This window comes from Colletotrichum orchidophilum (genome assembly GCF_001831195.1).
Source record: "Colletotrichum orchidophilum strain IMI 309357 chromosome Unknown Scaffold_36.1, whole genome shotgun sequence".
Lineage (NCBI taxonomy): Eukaryota > Fungi > Ascomycota > Sordariomycetes > Glomerellales > Glomerellaceae > Colletotrichum > Colletotrichum orchidophilum.
This window is the reverse complement of record NW_019172992.1, coordinates 182,588-203,244: the sequence shown is the minus strand read 5'-3', so window position 1 is coordinate 203,244 and position 20,657 is coordinate 182,588. Positions and strand designations below refer to the sequence as shown.

Sequence of the window (20,657 nt, the reverse complement as noted above, 5' to 3'; positions counted from 1 at the left end):
CGACGCGAAAATAATAAATCGGAGCTTGCAGCTGCGGCAGCCTTCACCGGACGCCACACTTTCCCAGACCGAGTCGGTCCTCAGCCACGGTTCCACTTCAGCCTCGCCCTCAGCCGATCCAATCAGGCGCCTCCTAAATCGACCTCACATCAATTCGCGGTAGCGTCCATTGCCCGGAAAGCTTGCTTTGGAGAGACCATCCGAACCGCCAAACCGACTGCTCCCTTCCGCCCCGTCCCAGCTCCATCACCACAATCGCAACCATGGCTAACCGACGGCCTCAGTACGTGCTCCGCCCCCCTCCCCGTCAAACCAGGCAGGCCAATTGGCTCAATCCGCCGACAACGAAAACACCCGGGCGTTCGCAAACCAGAGAGCTCGGGAGAGAGGGAAGAGACACAAAAAAGGCTAACACTCAGCGTCAGGTTCAACCAGCAGTTCCAGGTCGACACGACCCCTCTGCCCGACGACATCCCCAAGGTCAAGGAGATTGGCGCCAGCTCCGCGCCTCTCCTGTCGGCGTCCTACTTCATCGGCGCCCGTTGCCGCGAATACAATGACGATTTCATGCAGTGCAAGACGGACAGCGCGGGCCGCGGCGAGTTCGACTGCTTGAAGGAGGGTCGTCGGGTCACGAGATGTGCCTCCAGCGTGTACGTTGAATCAAGTTCCGTCTTCCACGATTCCAAGACGGTTGCGGCTCAATTGGGCTTCGACGGCAAAGGGCAATGAGTCGCAAAAGCAGACGGCTCTTGATATGGATATTGAAGCGCTGACACGGGAACGATCCTCCACAGGCTGAAGGACATCAACACTCACTGCCTCGAGCAGTTCAAGGCCCACTGGACCTGCATCGAGAACCGCAACCACCAGCTCTACCAGTGTCGACCAGCGGAGTGGAAGCTCAACAAGTGTGTCTACGAGAACCTGGTACGTGAGAATTCCCCGATTCCGGTCCATGACTAGGGTCGATCGATCTGAACACTCCTTTCCTCCCTCCCTCCCTTGTACGACAAAGATACCACATCACACTACTGACACACAACTCTCCCGCAGAAACTCGAGAAGAACATCCCCGACCAGCGCCCTGGCGTCACCCCCGTCGAGCTCCGCCCCCACATGATCTACGCCGACCAAGCCATCAACACCCTCGAAGGCAAGCCTTTCATCCCCCCATCAAAGCAAGCATCGTAGAGGTGTGGCAGAGCAGATGGCGATGTGAGAAATTACGACCTCTCCCGCGTGAGCTCGTGGAAAGAGGACTAGGGGCTTTGCGCTGAAGATGTAGGCTTGGAACTAGGCGATAGAACCGCTATGTACATATGTCATCAATCAGAGTTGGGATCGAACAATGGCTTCACTTTTTTTTTCTCTTCAACGTACTGCAACCTACTTCAGCTCCGTTTCACTTGTTATCGTGTGTACTGCAGTCGAACTCTCGTGATGATTAACGGATAGGCAAGCTCACCACCCTTGGCATCTCGGAACAAAAGTACCTTGACTCCCATAGCTGCCAGTTAGAGAATATGCGTGTACAGGGCGATCGTATTCAAGCACGTATAGTTGAGGCAGACCGTAGCAGATGGTTGACCAGCAATACCACACCCAGTATATCACAGCATCACCACCAAGACCTCTCCCTCAGATGGGAAAACCGTTATCCGCTGCTCGCATCGAGCTGGAGATATCTGCCCAAAGAATCAGAGCAAAGACGCAGCTACCCCCACTATCAGAAACCTCCTGAACCTTCTTACGACCTCTCACTCGCCACCACTCGCCTCCCCACTACACCAATCTCAGATTGAGCACCATCGCCCGAAACCGTCTCGCTCATCTCACCTTGGTACCAGCATCCACAATCTACGCATTCTGCCTTGTGAAAGACGGCACTGCCTGCTTGAACCGCCAATCCGCGGCCTCGCTCGTAGGAAAGATGGTGTTGAGACTGGTTTCCGGCGTATTGATGGAAACAGGGCTACCTAGATCGATTCTATCTACTTGCTTACCTACACTAGTCGATGATCACACGGGTGGCGAACCCGTAGCAATCCACACCGCGCGGGTCAGTCGCTCTGGCTCTGCCACTTGGCTTTGCGAGGTTCTCACAATTATGCGACATTACAGCTAGAGCGATGCCCCATTTGCTTCCGGGAAACGCTCGGATCGGAAAGTAAAGTAAAGCAAGCTTGTCTCTGAGCTGTCAAGACTGCATCATCCAGCTACCAGCAAGCAGGCGAGATAAAGAAAAAAGGGTCAGCATGATATAAGGGGTTCAGCGGTGCTTTCTAGCGTAACGATGAAAATTTGAGGCAGCACTTAACACCATTTTTAGAACAGACACCTGACACGCGGCATAGCTGCGGTTCAGAGACCGTTTGGGGAGTGAGCTAATGTATTTCTTGAGATACGATGAACCGACACTCGGGCCTGGCACGGATACGATATAGAACCACTTGAATGGCGGGCATGGCGAATTTCAATAAAATCGACTGTGATTTGACAGAGTCAGGAAATAGCGCTGCCGACGCGCTTCGATGGGAAGCTCAATCTACCTCCGACGCGGGGTTCACGCGCTCGGGACAGAACGTCATTTTCAACCAGCAGTCGCCTCATGTGTTGCCCAACTCAGACTACCTGCCTCATCAGTGAGCCGAAAGACACAAAATATGCAGGAAGACGCTTCTGAGTGGGTAGGATGTTGTGTCGTGTGTCAAAAGATGTGGTTGGACCGATGTAGCAAGAGAAAAGAGAGGAGGCCGGCGGGCTACTCTTCACTCTTCTCCCGCACAACGATGGCCTTAACATCTCGTCGACTTCCGAGATTGACTGTCGTGGCGACTAGTTAGCCTGTTTTGAGGAGAGCACACAGGCGATGTTAGAGCTTCTGGGAAAGCTGATGGGGAAATATGAGTGTCCGGAGGGGGAGGAGGGGGAGGAGAGGGCCAGCGGGCCACGATATGTCTTCTAGTAAACCTGAGTATCTCTATCCGGACCATTGAGCTGAGGACTTGTAATCCCGATGTCCGCGCGAGTGGCCACGCGGCGGAGGATTCAGCGTTGTTGTTCGGTTCAGAATCTTGATAACACAAGCCGGCAAATACTAATGCTGCCGTCCGAGGTGAGTCGTACAGATCACGGTTGCAGCCAGATGTGTATCCTCCCCCAGAGTATCCGTAGTCCGATCTGGGAATAAGAGTGCAGGGCCTCATCAGTTCCGAAAAGCGCGGCAGCATCGCTGCACGGTGTCCAGGCATCTGCCGCTGATAATGCGGCAGCAAGGTTGATTCTGCGTTGTTGAAGCGATGGGCATAATCAATTCAGGTGTTGCCCTCTTGTCTAAGACACTGAACTGGATGATGAACCCCGGGTTCAGATCCTGCGGCATTCGTTCCCTTTGGTCCGACTCCTTCATTGAGTCCTCGTCAGCATCTGAGGATAACCACCAGTGGAAATGTCGTCATGGCGGTGTTTAAAAGAAGCAATCCAACCAAGGCTGATGCTGTCTTGAAACCGCCGTCGGCTTGACGTCAGGGTTGTGTTGTCGACGAAGTGAGCAGACGGGAGATGGAGGGGTTCCATCATGCCAGGCGATTAAAGGCGTCAGCGTAGCGCAACCTTAAGTCCTAGGCGCTGAGCGACGGAGTCGCAAGAAACGGTCGCAGCCATTGTCAAGCAACATGTTTCGGCTCATGTCGAAGTGTTTGGGCGATCCTGGTGGATGCCAGCCAAACAGATGTATTTTGGACGGCAAAGTCCAAGCAGAAAGCTTGAGGTTCAGCTTCTTTCATTCTTGCAAACGAGACCCCCAACAGGCTTTGCTCCACAATGGTGGCTCGGGACATAGCCAGCGCTCTTCTCCTCCCGGCTTTGTATCGAAGGATTCGCAGTCCAGCAGGCAAGCGGGACCAAATTTTCTCGTGTGGCATTAGCTTCCCCGGTATGGGATGGAGATGAGCCGATGTTGGTACCTAGTCTGATGATAGCCTGGAGCTCCAGCAGCGGCCGGGTCCTCAGATCTTGGTATCCCTAATTGAGATGCCGTCTTCCCCGGTGGTGGACGGTCTGAATGCTGATATGATGTGCCTCGAGGCCCGCGGTTCGCCGGCAGTGGAAAAGAGGGACGCGGGGCAGAAAAAAACTCACCAGAATCTCCTTGGGCAAAATTAAGGATGTTTGGTGCCCTGGAAGTAAACGATACCTCATTTCCTGGTGGATGCTCAAGCTCAAGGCGCTCCTGTTCGAACCCTGTCCCGCTATCTCGATGGTCGCGACGCCCCATGACCGGGTGTGGTTGGACGCAAACAGCAAGGGAAAGAAACGTCTGATTGTCAGATAGCTTTGCGTTCATTTGCATGGAGAAATGAAATGAACCGACGGCACAGAGGGGCTCCCTGGCGATCGGGCTATGGCGGTCCAGGATAGCGATGTCGGAGAAGTCTCCTCGTCTCCGCAATTAGTTTCACCACATGGGTAATAGGTTAAGCTGCTGGAAGCCTGCAGAGGAAAGCTCACATATGAACCGTGGTGTACCATCCCGCGTAATTGGAGATGGGATGACATCTAAGGGGAGTTGGAGAAGAAGCAACGAAGTCCTCTGCTTAAGGGACTGAGTATCATGGGTAAATGGCAAGGTTGCATTCGACTGGGCATCTGTGCGCACATCCATCTGCAGACAGGAAACTTCCGAGCGATAATCGGTCAACGAGCCCCACGCCAGTCGCTACGTTGACGTTCATACAGCTAGAAATGCTCGGTTTCCAGACTTTTTCTGCTGAATGCCACAAAGCCAGACAGTATACCAAAGACAAGCGAAAGGTGGGAATGTCGACCTTGACAGGCCGCTAGATGACAAGGGCGGAATCATCGCTCCACAAGACGTCTGAACTGAATTATGAAATGGGTTGAGGTTTGCGGTTTGGGCTGTTGCATTGGCCACCCGTGATCGTCGGGGTACTGATCGCGAAGAGGGTGGGACTATTTGATGGAGAGTCAGTCTGCTTTGTGAGCTCACGGCCGTCTGTCACCTACCCCATCTCGATCAATGCCGCTGATCACGGCTCCAGTCTGGTAAAGAACACGGCAGATTGGGTTCCGGGAGAAAGCCGTCTCAAACTTTGGTCGTTGGAAGTTGCTGCCCATGCGGGGATCAAGGTCTAGTGGAAGCGGGAGATGGCTCTGGAGCGACCGTTGACGCATGATATCGCATCGTTCCTGTGGTGATCCAATGCATCTATCGCATCTTTCCGAGGATTCCAGTGCCGTGCTCCATAGTCCTCCTCGGCCATTACATACGGCGACTTGAGGTCAGCCGTGCATAGTGTAAGTAATGGCTTCAGTCTCCCGCTGCCGTCGGAAGTCATGCAGCGCTCGGACGAGCGATTGTTTTCCGCTTCGGTGGCTGCCGCACCAGAATCCTTGAGTGCAAGGCAATCGTTGCGCGTCCTGCAGTTGGTCGACCAACACCACGCGGCTTGCATCCACGGAGTCAAGCATCCTGCTGTGAGATCATCCATGGGAGGCATGACATGGAATCGTCCATGACCACTTCTCCATCGCCCAGGCTCATCAGGAGGATGGAGATTATCGATGCAAGCCAGGATCCGCTTCGGCGTCCATTAGCCGTGCCCACTGCCCATAGCTGATAATGAGAGAGGTGCCTGCGTGTGCCTGCGTCTACATCTCTACCCCGGAAAGGCAGCATGATGATGCCGGAAGATTTTGCAGGTTCATCTCGCTCGTCGTGAGTTGTTACCGGGATGCCAGGTTTTCTTCGTAGTTGGTCGTCATCGGTAATCAGACTTCAAGAGAGGTGTCGGGTGCGATGAGACGCTGACAGCAGCGGGAGAGGTGTTGATGTGGAGAAGGGGCCAAAAAAAGTCTCCACGAAGTGTAATGAGGTCATTTGGCGAGACAGCGGAAGAGACGGCCAAGCTGATGCGGCAGTAAAGCTAGACGCTCACTGCCGACAGGGGATAGTTGACAGGAGCACGGCGGCGTGCACGTACTTGGTACTCAGCGTTGCATTGATCGACCCGATGAAAGCGCCATTGCCTAAGAGAGAGAGTAAACAGTGGGAAGTGTGCGGCAGGCGAGGTAGGTATCTGTAATACCACAGCATGTACGGATATGCTTGGGAAGAAACCAGAGAAAAAGAGAAACACGCTGGCAGAATGGAACCAATGGAGAGGTGCACAGTCCAGATGTGCGCAACGCTGGAGCGGAAGACTGGATGAACGGGTCCCCACCGAAATTAAGGCCGTTTCAGACCGGTGGATCTCCCCGGGCCAAGTGGCTGTTTGATGGAGACGCCCAGCAGACCCTTGCAGCAATCAGGGCAAGAACGACTGCATCTGCAAGGTACCAGCTCAGTCAGCCGTTGCTATTGGACCAATTGGACGAGGTGACTGCATGTCGCCGCTTGGGGATTGGTTAGAGATGCCGGGAGACCAGGAGTCGGGACGTTGACGGAGGTCAACATTCCAGGGGGCAACAGCGCAGGGAGGGCGTGAAGGGCGTGCGTCGAAGGAACGAGGCGCCGGGACGAGGGGCGGAGCGAATGTGCGCTAGCTGATATGAGCAACAACCAGACCGAAGAAACAGGCGCTGGGGAATCTGCAAGCCCCTTTTCTCCCTCCACTTGACTCTTCACTATCGTGACTCCATTGGCAACGGCTGACTGGCTGATAGTGTCAACTGTCAAGGTCCTAGTCAGCCAAGGCCGTAGCGGTGTTTTCTGAAGAAAGTTGAGGACACAGGGAGCGCGCTAGTATCGGCACTGACGACGAAGGGCTCCGAAATCCAAGACTCGGCAGGGCAGGTAGCTGACTCTCAGGCTTCGGCTCGACGCTTGAATCAGCTCCTGCTACACCTTGGCTTGATTTTTTTTGGTTGAGACCCGTTGTCGTGATAAGGGATTGATCGTCCAATGCTGCCAGACGGATATCGAAAGATGAGAATAATCAGAACAACAAGGGTCGATGTCTAGATACCATTGTAATTGCCCTCATCTAGATGTGCAGGTTCACCGCATGCAGCAATCTAGACCGGCAAAATCGGCATCCCTGGATCGGGAAGCTGACCCAGTGATAGACATCATCTGGACCAAGGTGCATTGCGGTGCCGCGGTGGGAGTTACGGAAGGAACCAAGATGCGAGGATCTGCTGGCTGCATGGGGCAAGATGGAAAGCACAACCCTGGCTGGGTTGAGCTGAGGTGCTACAGTGCATGCCGGGCTGGCGAGCTGACCGTCGGTGAGGCGTGACTTCAGCATTAAACTTCTATTCCTACAGTTGCTATGTTGCTATTGTCATCTGTTCCCCAGTCGCCAGGAAGAATTAGAGTATTTTGACTTTGTTCCTACCCGCCTTGATGCTTTCTTCGATGTAGATCCTCCTGCCTGTTCTTTACCTTGGGTAAGTGATCTTAAGTACCTTAAGGCACTGACGTAAGGTATGCTCCCGAGAGTGGAAGTGAGAAGGGACCGTTTGAAAAGCCAACGTTGGTCCTGCCCTCTCTCCCGTCCCTTCCTTCCTTCTATTGCCTCTGCATTCACCAGTGCCTTCCTTCCCTTGGGCCATGGTGGAGGGGGTGTGATACACACACACCCTGCATGGCCTCGATCCAATCTCCAACCCACCCCTTCCACTTACACCAGGCACTCTGCAGACTGCAGCAGCGCAGTTCGTCCCTTCCACCGTCGATCGTGACCCCGGACAAACCAAACAAGACCAATTTCTTTTTTGGCCTGCGCAGCTTTGCTTTGCTTGTCTCGCCTCGCCTCCAGGCTATCGCCCTTCATCAAGGTTGCCTCCACCTTTCCTGGCCGGATCCCGCTCCACGGACCAAGAACACTTGACCCTCGCCACGCTCCTGCGCGCTGCAGCAGTGTTTGCTCGTTCTGCAGGGTTCATTTTGCACTCCCGTCGTCCCGTCCTGCGTCCACTGTTTTCCCCTCGCAAATCTCACGCCTCTCTCTCCACACGCCAGGGAAGCATCTAGCGCCAACCTGGACCTCACGCCACCAACCCGTTCACTCACTCCAGACTCCAGTCACTCTCTCTCACACACCCCAAGTCGCCTTCATATCCACATTTACGCAGCGGTACGGATAGTCGCCTCGACCCTCAGCTCAACCACCAGCAAATTCAGCACCTAGACCCAGGCGCTATTCACGGTCCGTGGCACAACCCACGCACGCCAGCATCCTCACTAACACTGCATATCGCCCCCGGCTGCCCTGGATCTTACCCTTTTCTGGACTAGACTTGGACAGGACCTAACACTCAGACTCTGGTCTCTCGCCCAGTCCCTCGATCCCAGTCGCGCGGGTTTTCATCGTCCAGTCTGCTCCCTTTTAGTAGCTCGGCGTCGCCATCCAGAACGTCTTGCCTCTCCTTCTTGCTTCACCACTCCCAGGAGACCACTTCCTTCGACCCCCTTCACCCCCTTCTCTTCTACGCCCAGGCCTCGGTCGCCATCGTGTCTGTTCGACACCGTCCATTCCTTTTAAAACCAATCACGTCGCCCCCAGGTCGCGACCCCGAATCCCCTCTTTTCCTGCACCCTCAACCTTCCAGGATAGAAGGATAGGCTACCGACATTCCTCTCGGAACCCGACTCACTCTTCACGTTCTCTACCCAACAAGCATCAGGCTTCTTGTCACTCATTCGCAACTTTTCTCACGAGACTTTTTTTTTTCCTTTCGGCTCACCACCCAAAAGAAAAATAAAGAATTTACGACTCCATCGTCCGACCGACCTCCTTCCCAACTTCAACAACGTTGTTCAACCACACTCTTTCCACACCACCACCAGGTCCTTGACGGAACCGTATCAGCAGTGCTCGATCACCACACACAGCTGGCTCTGAGATTCACCTTACGGGACTTTATTTGCCTCTGCCAAACCAACTCACAAATACTTCCCCCGGCAACTACCTCGTTCGGACTAGATCCCCGGTGACCAGATTCCGCGAATCTATTCAAGAAATCAAAAACTCAAAAGGTGAGTGGCGCCGATCCAGACTTACTTCCTCCCCGCATTCTCCACCACGTCCTCATTCCTATCGCGTGAATGGCATTGTTTGGAACACCGTTTGCAAGACAGACGAATGCCACCGCGATACAGCCCGCTGCTGCCGACAATAGACAAAGACCTTTATTGGTCTTTGTTCATTGTCTCGCCCGACACGTGTGCCCACTTGACTCATGCTTGGTTGAACAACAAGTTCGGCCGGGCCCAGGTCGACGGCATCAAGTCGTGTCAGCTGGCATGCCAACGTGCGACCAAGGCTGAATCCCTCGTCACCGCATGAGGGACATATATCAGGCTGGTGTTTCCTGATGTTGTTCGAGATGCTTGTGTTACCCTGCTTCATCACACTCTTTTCCAGCCAGCACGCTCATCCGCACTTTCCTTCATTTTCTTCACTTCACTTTCACTTCACTTCCTTCACTCGTATACCACCACTTCGCGGGCGAAGCTAACCATCATTCAGACTCATTCTCGTTGATCTCACCATCCAACCTTCAAAATGAAGTCTTCCATCGTTCTTGCCGCCACTGGCGCCCTCCTGGCCATGGGTGCCGCCATCGACCCCCGTGCCATGGAGACCATCTTGGACATCACCTACGTGACTGTCACCGTCACTGACGGCGTCCCCATCGAGACTCCCATTCCCACTCCTTCCAGCAGCCTTCCCCCCCAGGTTGAGGAGACCCCTGCGCCTGCGCCCATCTTCCAGACCATCACCACCAAGCGCCGCTCTCGCACCCCCAAGGCCTCCCCGACCCCGAATCCTATCCCGACCCCGAGCCCGACTCCGACTCCTACTCCTACTCCTACTCCCACTCCTGAGCCGGTCGTCGAGCAGCCCGTCGCTTCGGAGCCCGCTCCAGAGCCCGTTGCTCCTGTCCCCTCCGTCGTCGAGACTACCCAGTCTACTCCCAGCACTGCTGCCACCGTCAGCGACCTTCAGACTGCCGCCATTGATGCTCACAACATCCACCGTGCCAACCACTCCGCTCCTGCCTTGAGCTGGGATTCTGATCTGGCCAGCTACGCCCTCATCACTGCCAAGACCTGCGTCTTCGAGCACGACTTGTAAGAACTCATGAAACTGTTAAATCTGTTTCTTCTCTGACATTCATCAAGGACCACTGGCGGTGGCGGTTACGGCCAGAATCTCGCCATGTGGGGTGCCACTGGCTCTGAGAATCTGGGTGAGGCCAAGGCTGCTCAGCGTGCCATCACCGACCAGTGGTACAACGGCGAGCTCAACCTCTACCCTGGCTACGGTCAGGCCAGCCCTGACATGACCAACTTCCTTAAGTGGGGTCACTTCTCCCAGTTGGTTTGGGTTGACTCCACCACGGTTGGCTGCGGTGTCTACTACTGCGCCGCCGGTACCCTCAGCTCCATCGGCAGCTGGTACACCGTCTGCAACTACAAGTCCCAGGGTAAGTTGCGATCTTCTTCCCACTTTCACACATGAGATTTTAACAAGAACACAGGCAACGTCATTGGCAGCTTTGACAAGAATGTCCTGCCTCCCGGCAGCGCCGCCACCGTCAACGTCGCCTAAGCGCGGGGACGAAACAACTGCATTTGCATCCTTCGTGCTGCCCGCTTGAGGCACAACTGGGTTTTGTTTGCGACACGGCCACTGGGTACGAGTGCGGATGAGCTCCGTCGCACTAGCGAGGCATTTCTTCTCTTCTACCGCTGTACTTTAACAGGAGATCGCTTGACCTTTTTTCGATCTCCTCGTCCCTCTCCTGGGACTCTTTGAATCATGCGCTTTGGTCGCCCACGAATAGTATGGGCACTATTCTATTCATACGAACTTTCCACAAGGCACTCGCGTGATGGAAAAGGCACGGCATCGTCTTTTGCGCCGGCCGAGACCATGATTCAAGGAAACTGGACATTGATGATGATGCATTTACGGATCTGGCGTGGAGCAAGAAAAACATTTTGGGGAAAGGGAACCAACCCACCATGGACATTGCATTTTTCTTCGATTCTTGGCCTGTTTGACCTTGCAGTCATTTTCTCGGGCCGTCCCTTGACGGCCTGGGCTTGGATCTGCCTGGCGATCACGGCACCCTGTTTATGACTCTTTTGGTCCTCTGTACCTATGGTTCTCTTCGACTTGAATTTCGGGTTTAGGGAGGCTAGGCAATGGGATCCATGCTTTATGGTTTCGCAAATTGTTCTCGTAACAGACTTGGTCGTGACAAATATGAAGTGAAGTCTTGAGAAATGTTTGATGTCGTCTGTGTGTATTTGGTGTATCTCTCCCCCCTCTCTCTCTCAATGGGCAGGATGTCCTTTCGTGCTCAATAAGATTACCGCTCCGTATTGCCAGTTTTTGCGGCCTTGTCAGCTGTCCAGTGTCTTATGTTGTGTGGTGTGCATCGTTGTGACGTTACGTTTCGTTTGTGCGCTGCCGGCTGCTCCGATGTGCAAGGATTCGATAATTCGAGGCCACAAGCTCCGTAGAGTGAGTCACACAAAGTGATGAGAGTAGGTGGGTGACCTTCGGCTGCTTTCTCCTGGACAATACTGATGTCCAAATGATTGGAAACTTGAAAGGTGAAGACAAAGTTACCAGCATCCCTCAGGAGAGGGGGGTTCGATTCTCTTTTTCAACTGTCAACGGGATGTGCTCTTGAGGCGCACCGCCGCCTGGTGGCGCGTGTGTTCATTGCATTGTGGGCAGTGTTGAGTGCCCCTTTACTCCAGCGGCATTGTGAAACGTGTTGCTGCGGCTGATGGCTGTGGGAAAACGGCGTGGGTTCGGACGGGGATGGGATGGTTGTAGATGTGGAGAGGCGCTGTTCAACGTTGGGTTTCTTTTTAATCTGCGACTTTGTCCGATCCGCGTGTAGATTGGCTTGCTATGTTCGGGCCGTGTGAAGAGGTAAATTTTGACAGGTGAAGATAGGGGTTACGAGTAGGTGGGAGAAGGGTCTTTTGGACGGGGGTTTATATGTCTGTGTGTGTGAGAGAGAGAGGGGAGGATTCCGCGGTGATGGCGATGTGTATCTATCTCGAGCGCGGTGGGGATCTATGTTTTCTGGATTTGTTTGGTTCAATGTTTGGCAGTGTTTTTGGTTTGGTGTATTGGGGCAGTCATCGATGCTATAGAAACCCACGTCAAGAAAGCATTCATTCTAGTGATTCCCTGAAATATTGGTGACTATTATTCCACTGGTATGATTCCATTGGATCTCATTGTCTTGACTGTCGAAACTCCTGTTCGATTTCCCGAGATGTGAGGAAGGGACGAAGTTGAGTGCTATATACACTTGGGCTCATTGAAGCATGGTTCTGGATTTGTTAGCAATATTTTTATCTCGGCAAGTTTCATTTACATTTGGGAATCCAAGTTGAACTTGGCAGACCACACTTGTCGCCGAGTCCTATAACTATTACCCGCCTAGACCTCACATTTCTCAGGCAGCCATCTTTCCTTTATAGGGGATCATATCATCAGCGGACGAGGAAAGTGGCCGAGGGGTCTGAGGGAGCGGTCATAGACTAACCCGAAGATTCTCAAGCTATAGCGAATTGTCGCTCATAACCTTTTGTTCGATTTCCCATCGATGGCCGTTTTCTTTTTTTTTTTTTTTGCTCTGGGCTTTTGCTAATCACACATATCTCTTATTCAAATCACTGATCTCTGAGTGTCTCCTCGCCAACCGGAGCTCAAGACTTCACATTGCCTCAGCCTCAAACCCCAACCTTCCCTCCCAAAAAAAAAAAAAGTCGAGCAAGAAACTGAAATACCTCGGGCTGAGGCCCAAGCTGGACGAATTACTTCCACGAGGGTGGCTTCAAAAACACCGACGGGTAGTTAGATCCTAACCCGGAGGACGTGTGAATTTGACGGGAAGGGAGGGGTGGAAAGCGGGGTGGTTAATCGCTCCGAGGGCGTCGGAAGGATCATGCACGCCATGAAGCATTCCCCCGGTGGTGGAAAGTCGTTCCGTTCGTAAGTGGCTTTTCTGAATTATGAACATCGGAGCAAAATAGATCACAGAAACGGCCGAGTTTTTGATTCAGTTTTGTTCTTCTTTTTGAATTATTATGAATATTGTTTGGTAATTCTCGTTGTGGTGCTCGTGACTTCCGGAAGAGATGACACTATTGTCCCCGATACGCTTCACTATTACACCGTAGCTGTGGCTCTCTATCCAGAAACATTGAAGTTCTCGGAGAAAGGAAGATGACCGACAAGACTCGCGAAGATCACGATCAGCGGGCGCCAAGGGGCCATGTCTTTGGCTTCTGGAAGATGGCGTGTGCCGGACCTTCGACAGCGAACTGGGACACGGCGTGGATCAGCGAGCCGATTATTCCCCTTTGTCAGCGTGGAACTCCCGAGCAGAACCTCGTAAAGGAGCATGAGGGGTGGGGGAGTGTCGCCGGGGAGGTTATGGACGACAAGGGCGAGGAGTCGTCAAAGTAAGTCTCTCTTCTCACAGGGACGCAGAAGTAGCGGTCCCGCTTCATCTTTTTCAAAGAAAGTTATCTTCTTCAAACAGAGGTTTCATGGTTTCCCATTTCTGCCTGACATGGACAGAACCTTTTCTGAATAGTGACCAGCATCGAGGCTAATGCAGTGGCTTCTTCAACTCACTTTCCTTACCCTGCCACATCCCTCCCACCACCAGTCGCCGACTTCGATTTTCGTGTTGCTGTGAGTTTCGGTGTCCAAGAGACGGAGGTTATTGAAGATGGTCCCGAGAAGGTTGAGCTAACGGAGGGTGTCTGCGGTTCTTGGTCTGGGTCGTTTGGGTCGGGTCTCGTCATCGTGCGTTCAAATATTTCCCCTCTCACATGATCTTCAAGGGTTTGGCCACTGACAAATGGAAATTCCAAGACAGGCGGACACGACCTGGACAAGACGAAGCTGAAAGAAAGTAGCCTACACGAAATCGTCACCGCGTGCAGATTGCAAACCAGTGACCGAGAACCAGCCATGTGAGGAGGGCAAAAAAGCCTGTCTCTGGGGTATTATGTCCAAAGGCTGACTTGCTTGTGGCCATGAACCATAGCCTCGAGATGGGCACGAGAGGCTTCTTGGCTGGGCCGACTGATATTCTTGACGGCATCGCTCATCGGCCGGACGGAGAGACGAGAATCGACCCGAGGAGGTACAGCTACCGCATGGTTATCAATTTAACGACAACGGATGAGCGGTACGCTGAAAAGGTGGAGGGTGTCCTTTGGGTAGGGAGTGGGATGTGGGACCGGGACGAGCTTGTTATTGAGTGAGTTTCTCGCGTCCTTCAGGACGCTGATGTTGCTGACATGTTGATAGTGCCTATCGCATTGACTGAATAGAACGCAGGTACATATCCACGAAGATAAAGAAGTTGAACAGAGAGAATATGTGTCCATGTAGCTCCGCTGGATGGGCTTTTGACTGGTAGTTTGGTACAGGTAGCTCCGGGCTGACGACAATGTACACAAGGAGATCGATACGAAAGTTGATGGCAATACGTAACTGAGATGGGACTCTCTCTCAAACTAAACTTCAAGAGTCCTTTCGGCGGCCGGCCTGCCACCTGGTATCTTGGCAATCAAGGTGTATAGCAAATCCAACATGCCGCCGGCGATACGGACGTTGGGCACTCGAATGGTACTGTTCACGTGAGGAGTGGACGGCCGAAGACGGACGTGTTTAGGACATACCGGTAGTCGACTGTCATTACTCGCCGTGTTACTTCGCCCGCCGGATCGGGATAGGGTACATGTAAGTAGCTTGCGGGACCTGTCGCGCAGAATTTGGGCCCGGAGGCCTGGCCGCGGCCACATGCTCTCATGCGAGCTCATGCAGCCTAGACCAGGCCGGCGGCTTGGCCGTTGAGCGAGGAAGGCGGCGGAGACGGGCCATCGAGCTTCCAGGTGTGGTCCTACAGAGGTAGCTTCTGCAGACTTACCGCAACCCCCGGTCTTCCTGAGATCTGGGGACTGCCCTAGGACCAGGCCCTTTGGACCCCGATGCCCAAAGCTCTTGGACCAGACTGTTAGTTGTGGAATGCTTATCGACCTATCCCAAGAGCTGGTCAGGGTCCTCGAGTTGCGAAATCACAGGTGTGCGTGGTATTATTGGTGTAGTCGGTAGTCCCTTGCTTGGCATGCAGGGCCTCAGAGATGTGCGTGGGATGACTATGCGGTCTCGACTTTTCGATGACACGAATGAAACAATGAAGTGAACTTTGAGCCTTTGAAGTATTAGTTGTTCGTCTTATTGACACAGCTCGAGAGGGAGCAACGCAGTATCTTGATCTGCCTTGAACGCTGGGCTATTTTCCTACTTCGTCGAGGCGCGGTTCAAAAGCCAAGGGTAAAGAGATCCAAGGAGGTGCCACATGTTTCGTTGGTTTCTCTTGGGGAAATACTTTGCCAAAAGCTTGATCTGACAGTCACTGAACGTCAGTCTTGGCTCTTTCAGATCAACTTTGAAACCTGGACCAGGACTTGAGTGAAAGGACTAGGTACGCGATAGTCCAACAAGAGTTTGCGTTAAGTAATGCCAAATAAATGTTTATTGCAAGTGCCTCCATCCAACGCCAGATACAAACTATTGTGGTCATATGAAACGCAGATCTTGGGCTGTGCTTCTCAATGACTCTGGAGAGATATAATCTTCCTCCGACTCCCACATGCAAAGCTCATGCAAAGCTCAATTTGCCGTCCTGCGGAGATCTCTTTTGCCAATGGCCCGTGCACCAACCGGGTGCGTCTCCACGCCATCCACACGCATCGCGTCTGCTTATCTCTCTCCCTGTCAACCTCTCGCTTACACTTGCGCACGATTTGCAACCTCGAATTGAACTCTGATGCCAACCACCCGACGCCTATTACTTATCCATTCCATGCCTGCACCAATCGAACCTTTTAACCCTCGAACAAGCGGGCCGATATAGAGAATGATCCTTATCGGTTCTTGGCCGCCGGCCACTCTCCACCAGAACCGAGCTGCAGGACAACCTAGGAGAGGTCTAAGAGAAAAAACCCTTCTGCAGAACATAGTAGATCACTGTGTCTCAGACTAGCTTGGCCTCCTGTTGGTCTTACGTGCCTCTGGTCGACAGCGAAAGGCATCAAAACCACGCATCGAAAAATTGAGCGGCCGAGTTGGCGACCTCACTCTAGCGAGATTCAACAAGATCAGCTCAATGGCGTCTAAATCTCCTTCTCAGTATGATTCTGACGACGATTGGGCAGTCACTTGCTTCTTTCAAAAGTTGAAACATTGTTGCGGCCCTTTTCTCCTTTGTCATCCCTTAACAAGCACACAACCGAAATCTGAACTCAGAGATGCCCCGGGCGAGTTCCCAAGCGATCTTCGGCCGTCGAGTCTTGATGAAATCAGAAGCATGGGGTCTCGGCAGAAGTCTGCAGCTATTCTCGCGCTTTGAGACCAGAGACTGAGACCACCCATGAACTCCCCCGCCGAAAGATATCGCGCTGCCGTATCACGGCCCCGTCCAACGCAGATGCTACCCCAATCAAGCAATATCCTAGCACCCGACTGGCTGCAGATCTACCAGAGGCTAATGTTTGTCAGATAATGAAGCCATTTCATTGGTTCTGGATATGCATACTGCAACAGGATGCAACGCCAATTTTATGACTGATAGAATTTTGGCCTTATCTTTCTTCCCTGCACACCGTATGTCTCTGTGCTGCGTGCAGACAGGTGGTGGCTACCTCTTATCCACATATTTTCTTACACACAAACTTCGTCTTCATTCTCAATGTTGGGGTACAATTATGAAGGATTCGGCTGGCCCTGACTTTTTCTTCTCCCCCCCACCCCGCTGCTAGTCCCCCTCCCTTCCCAGCCAGCCTACGCCATGGTGCGACCTGACATGGCCTGGCAGTTGTATCTGTCTATGTTTGAGTGGGGGCAGAATTCGAACTGCTGTCTCGACTGGCACATGGGACAAGGGTAGTTCCGGTAGTTTAAGCTCCGATAGCCGTAGGACAATACTCGGGATCGATATTGCCGCCGGCCAACTGTCTGACTGTAAGAGAAGCTGGCCGGTGCAGATACATATACAGGAGACCAGTCCCAAGTTGTCGGGATCGTGTGTCTCAAGGGTATAGTTAGCTGCCTCTCTCTGGGCTTCACACATACCCATAGACGAATTCTTAGACGAACTGGCCCAAGATGGTGACACCAGCTCTCAACCAGGGCGTCGGCTACGGCGTCGTCCTCGGCATAGGATTTCTCTTCGCCATTGGCATGGTATGTCGACCTTGGCTTGCAGATCCTCAGGTTGTCTCAACTGTTCACGTGTGATTGACTGATGTGGTGTAGATTGCCACGACCTATGTGCTCAAGCGCTACAACCGGGAGCTGCAGACTTCCGAGATGTTCACGACCGCCGGCAGAACAGTCAAGTCCGGCCTCGTCGGTTCCGCAGTCGTTTCCTCCTGGACGTGGGCCGCCACGCTGCTCCAGTCCTCTGGCGTGTGCTACCGGTACGGCGTCTCGGGTCCGTTCTGGTACGCCTCGGGCGCGACTGTCCAGATCCTGCTTTTTGCGACCCTTGCTATTGAGCTCAAGCGCAGGGCACCCAACGCCCACACGTTTCTCGAAGTCATCAAAGCCAGATATGGCACGGCCACTCACATCGTCTTTATTGTTTTCGGTCTCATGACGAACATCCTGGTTACGTTGATGCTCATTGTGGGCGGTGCGGCGACCGTCAATGCCTTGACTGGCATGTAAGTCTTGAGTCTCTAGCAGCATAGACCAGAGAGATGTAGGGACTGACATGGACACCAAAGGAACACCGTTGCTGCTATTTACCTGCTGCCCGTCGGAGTCGTCGCTTATACCCTCGTCGGAGGTCTCAAGGCCACCTTCCTCACTGATTGGGTCCACACCTTCATCCTGCTCATCATCATCATCCTGTTCTCGTTGACGACGTACGCCAACTCCGATGTTCTCGGCAGCCCTTCCAAGGTCTACGACCTTCTCGTTGAAGCCGCTCTCAGACACCCGGTCTCGGGCAACGCCGAGGGATCTTACCTGACGATGAGATCGCAGGGTGGTGTCGAGTTCTTTGTTATCAACATTGGTGAGTGCTGTACCCCGCCATCTTGCGAAGAAGTCTTCCTCCTGACGTAGATCAAATTAGTTGGCAACTTCGGAACCGTTTTCCTGGACAACGGCTACTACAACAAGGCCATCGCCGCGTCGCCCGTCCACGCACTCCCGGGCTATATCCTCGGCGGTCTGTCCTGGTTCGCCATCCCGTGGCTAACGGCAACCACCATGGGCCTCTCCGCCCTGGCCCTCGAGTCGAACCCCCGGTTCCCTACCTTCCCCAACCGAATGACCGAGGCAGAGGTTTCCGCCGGCCTCGCCCTCCCCTACGCCGCAGTCGCCCTCCTCGGCAAAGGCGGCGCCATCGCGACGCTCCTCATGATCTTCATGGCTGTCACCTCAGCCTCCTCCGCCGAGCTCATCGCCGTCTCCTCCATCTTCACGTACGACATTTACCGGACCTACTTCAAGCCTGACGCCAGCGGCAAGAGGCTCATCTACATGTCCCACGTGTGTGTCGTCGTGTACGCCATCATCATCAGCTCCATCTCCGTGGGGCTCTTTTATAACGGTATTTCCATGGGTTACCTCTACGTGCTGATGGGCGTCCTCATCTCCGCCGCCGTGCTCCCGGCAACCCTGACTCTCGTCTGGAAGGGCCAGAACAAATGGGCCGTGACGCTCTCCCCCATCATCGGCACCGCATTCGCCATCATTGGCTGGCTCGTCACAGCCAAGAAGACCTGTGGTGTCCTGGACGTCACTTGCACGGGCTCCAACAACCCTATGCTGGCCGGCAACGTCATTGCCCTGCTTTCGCCGCTCCTCTTGATCCCCGTCTTTACCTTGGTCTTTGGCGTGGATAATTACGACTGGAAGTCGATGATGGCGATCCGCCGAGGCGACGATCACGAGCTGGCCAGCGCCGCGGGTCTGGATCTCGAGGATGTCCCCGGCAACACGGAGACGCAGGCCGAATTTGAGAGAGAACAGGCTATGCTGTCGCGTGCCTTTAAGATTTCCGTTTCCATGACGGCATTCATGTGAGTATACTCTCTGTGCATTCCGTGCGTTGTCTTTATACAGAGGTACTAATAAAAGCCTAGGACCATTGCCATGCTCATCCTCTGGCCGATGCCCATGTACGGCTCCGGCTACATCTTCAGCAAGCCCTTCTTCACCGGCTGGGTCGTCGTCGGCATCCTCTGGATCTTCTGCTCCTTCTTCGCTGTCGGCTTGTTCCCCGTCTTCGAGGGTCGCGAAACCCTCATTCACACCTTCAAGTCGATGCTTACTGGTAAGAAGCCGACGCGCCTGCCCATTGTCACCCAGGTTGAGGAGGACGTCAATGAGAAGACCAGCCCTGGCACCGCCACACCGGAGAAGACTGGCGGAGGAAAGGAGACTATCTCGTCTTGATGTTTCGTATTGCTAGGACGGCGAATAGAAACAGCGGTTCAAAGTGGTGAAGTAGGCTGGAGTTGTGGTTTGCGTTATACCCTCGTTTACTATGTGTATTTCAGGAAGTGGCATCCAGGAGGGAGAGACTGAGAAATCCGACAATGTCTTTAGAATGACTGGATGTAGAGACATGTGCTTAGACGCGTATACGCCATGCTCTTCATCTTTTCTTGCATAAACCGCTCTCAAAATTTAGTATTGGACAATCATGGGCGCAGATTCATCAAACCTGCTCAAAGAGGACGAGGGCCTTTCATCCATCGTATTCCCTGCATGTCCCGGGTTCAAGAATAGGCCCTCCCAAGACTCGGCCGAAACGATGGATAAGCGATTTTCTTCCGGACTTCGGATATCTCGAGGACAGGGATACGAATTCAGCAATGGTCACTGTTTCGCTGATTCATATACGTCTTTCAAGCCTTGAACATGTGTACTTGGGCGGATGACATATTTATCGTACTGTCAACCTTTCAGTATCCAAGCCCCGGAATCTAGATGGATAGACCGTTCCGATTGCGACAGCCGCGAGTCACGGCCAAATAGGAGCGAATCTGCGTCGGATCGCTCCAACGCAAAGAAGCACCAGCCGGCGCATGAATCGGAAGAGAGTTCAAACTCAAAGCTTGAGAAATTCTTGCGACATTTACCGTTGAGATGGGGCGGGGACATGACTTGGCAGGCGTGAAATTCTCACCACCCTTGGGTGTATCTATTAGTGTACCATATCGAGTAAGGTCGATAGGTTGAGGTGAGATATTGGCGAGGTCGACGGAGAGATAGCCGCGAATTCACTTACAGCGGTGTTGAATTGCTTACATAATAGAAATACCCCTCATTCGGGGATAAGCGAGTGGTGGGGCAGCGCATTTTACGTACTGAATGACCGTTCGGTCGCTGTGCAGCAGCAGCAGCAGCAGCAGCCCGCAGTGACGTCTGGCCACGAGAGACAACGACACCGACCTGGGGCCTTTTCAGTATTTTCGACTTGCCGCTGGAAGAACAAACAACGGGTCGCCTGTTTCCACACCGCAGGATCAAAACGTGGCAAGTCTTTTTCTTGAAAAACCTCGACATTGCGTCGCATGACTCGCCTTCTTTCACTCTCTATCCCGATCTGTG

At 53.4% G+C, this 20,657-nt stretch overlaps 6 protein-coding genes across 6 annotated transcripts; 4 read left to right on the top strand and 2 right to left on the bottom strand.

Annotated features, from left to right (window-relative positions):
* Nucleotides 1-263: 263 nt before the first annotated feature.
* Nucleotides 264-1,194, top strand: CORC01_05249 (CHCH domain-containing protein; the record flags this gene model as incomplete). The annotated part of the gene is made up of 4 exons (XM_022616893.1): nucleotides 264-283; nucleotides 426-653; nucleotides 798-930; nucleotides 1,057-1,194. 4 exons carry the CDS (start codon nucleotides 264-266, stop codon nucleotides 1,192-1,194), a joined length of 519 nt encoding a protein of 172 aa, XP_022476598.1.
* A 3,959-nt stretch (nucleotides 1,195-5,153) lies between these two features.
* Nucleotides 5,154-5,522, bottom strand: CORC01_05248 (uncharacterized protein; the record flags this gene model as incomplete). Its single annotated transcript, XM_022616892.1, has 1 exon — nucleotides 5,154-5,522. One exon carries the CDS (start codon nucleotides 5,520-5,522, stop codon nucleotides 5,154-5,156), a length of 369 nt encoding a protein of 122 aa, XP_022476597.1.
* A 1,485-nt stretch (nucleotides 5,523-7,007) lies between these two features.
* On the bottom strand, nucleotides 7,008-7,271 carry CORC01_05247 (uncharacterized protein; the record flags this gene model as incomplete). Its single annotated transcript, XM_022616891.1, has 1 exon — nucleotides 7,008-7,271. The coding sequence occupies one exon, from the start codon at nucleotides 7,269-7,271 to the stop codon at nucleotides 7,008-7,010; it is 264 nt and encodes an 87-aa protein (XP_022476596.1).
* A 2,262-nt stretch (nucleotides 7,272-9,533) lies between these two features.
* Nucleotides 9,534-10,583, top strand: CORC01_05246 (putative effector 14; the record flags this gene model as incomplete). Its single annotated transcript, XM_022616890.1, has 3 exons — nucleotides 9,534-10,102; nucleotides 10,154-10,458; nucleotides 10,513-10,583. The coding sequence occupies 3 exons, from the start codon at nucleotides 9,534-9,536 to the stop codon at nucleotides 10,581-10,583; spliced, it is 945 nt and encodes a 314-aa protein (XP_022476595.1).
* A 2,649-nt stretch (nucleotides 10,584-13,232) lies between these two features.
* CORC01_05245 (uncharacterized protein) lies at nucleotides 13,233-14,349 on the top strand (the record flags this gene model as incomplete). Its single annotated transcript, XM_022616889.1, has 5 exons — nucleotides 13,233-13,471; nucleotides 13,613-13,820; nucleotides 13,890-13,990; nucleotides 14,065-14,280; nucleotides 14,331-14,349. The coding sequence occupies 5 exons, from the start codon at nucleotides 13,233-13,235 to the stop codon at nucleotides 14,347-14,349; spliced, it is 783 nt and encodes a 260-aa protein (XP_022476594.1).
* Nucleotides 14,350-17,192: 2,843 nt separating this feature from the next.
* Nucleotides 17,193-19,496, top strand: CORC01_05244 (sodium symporter family protein; the record flags this gene model as incomplete). The annotated part of the gene is made up of 5 exons (XM_022616888.1): nucleotides 17,193-17,270; nucleotides 17,343-17,752; nucleotides 17,816-18,108; nucleotides 18,169-19,120; nucleotides 19,184-19,496. 5 exons carry the CDS (start codon nucleotides 17,193-17,195, stop codon nucleotides 19,494-19,496), a joined length of 2,046 nt encoding a protein of 681 aa, XP_022476593.1.
* Nucleotides 19,497-20,657: the final 1,161 nt, after the last annotated feature.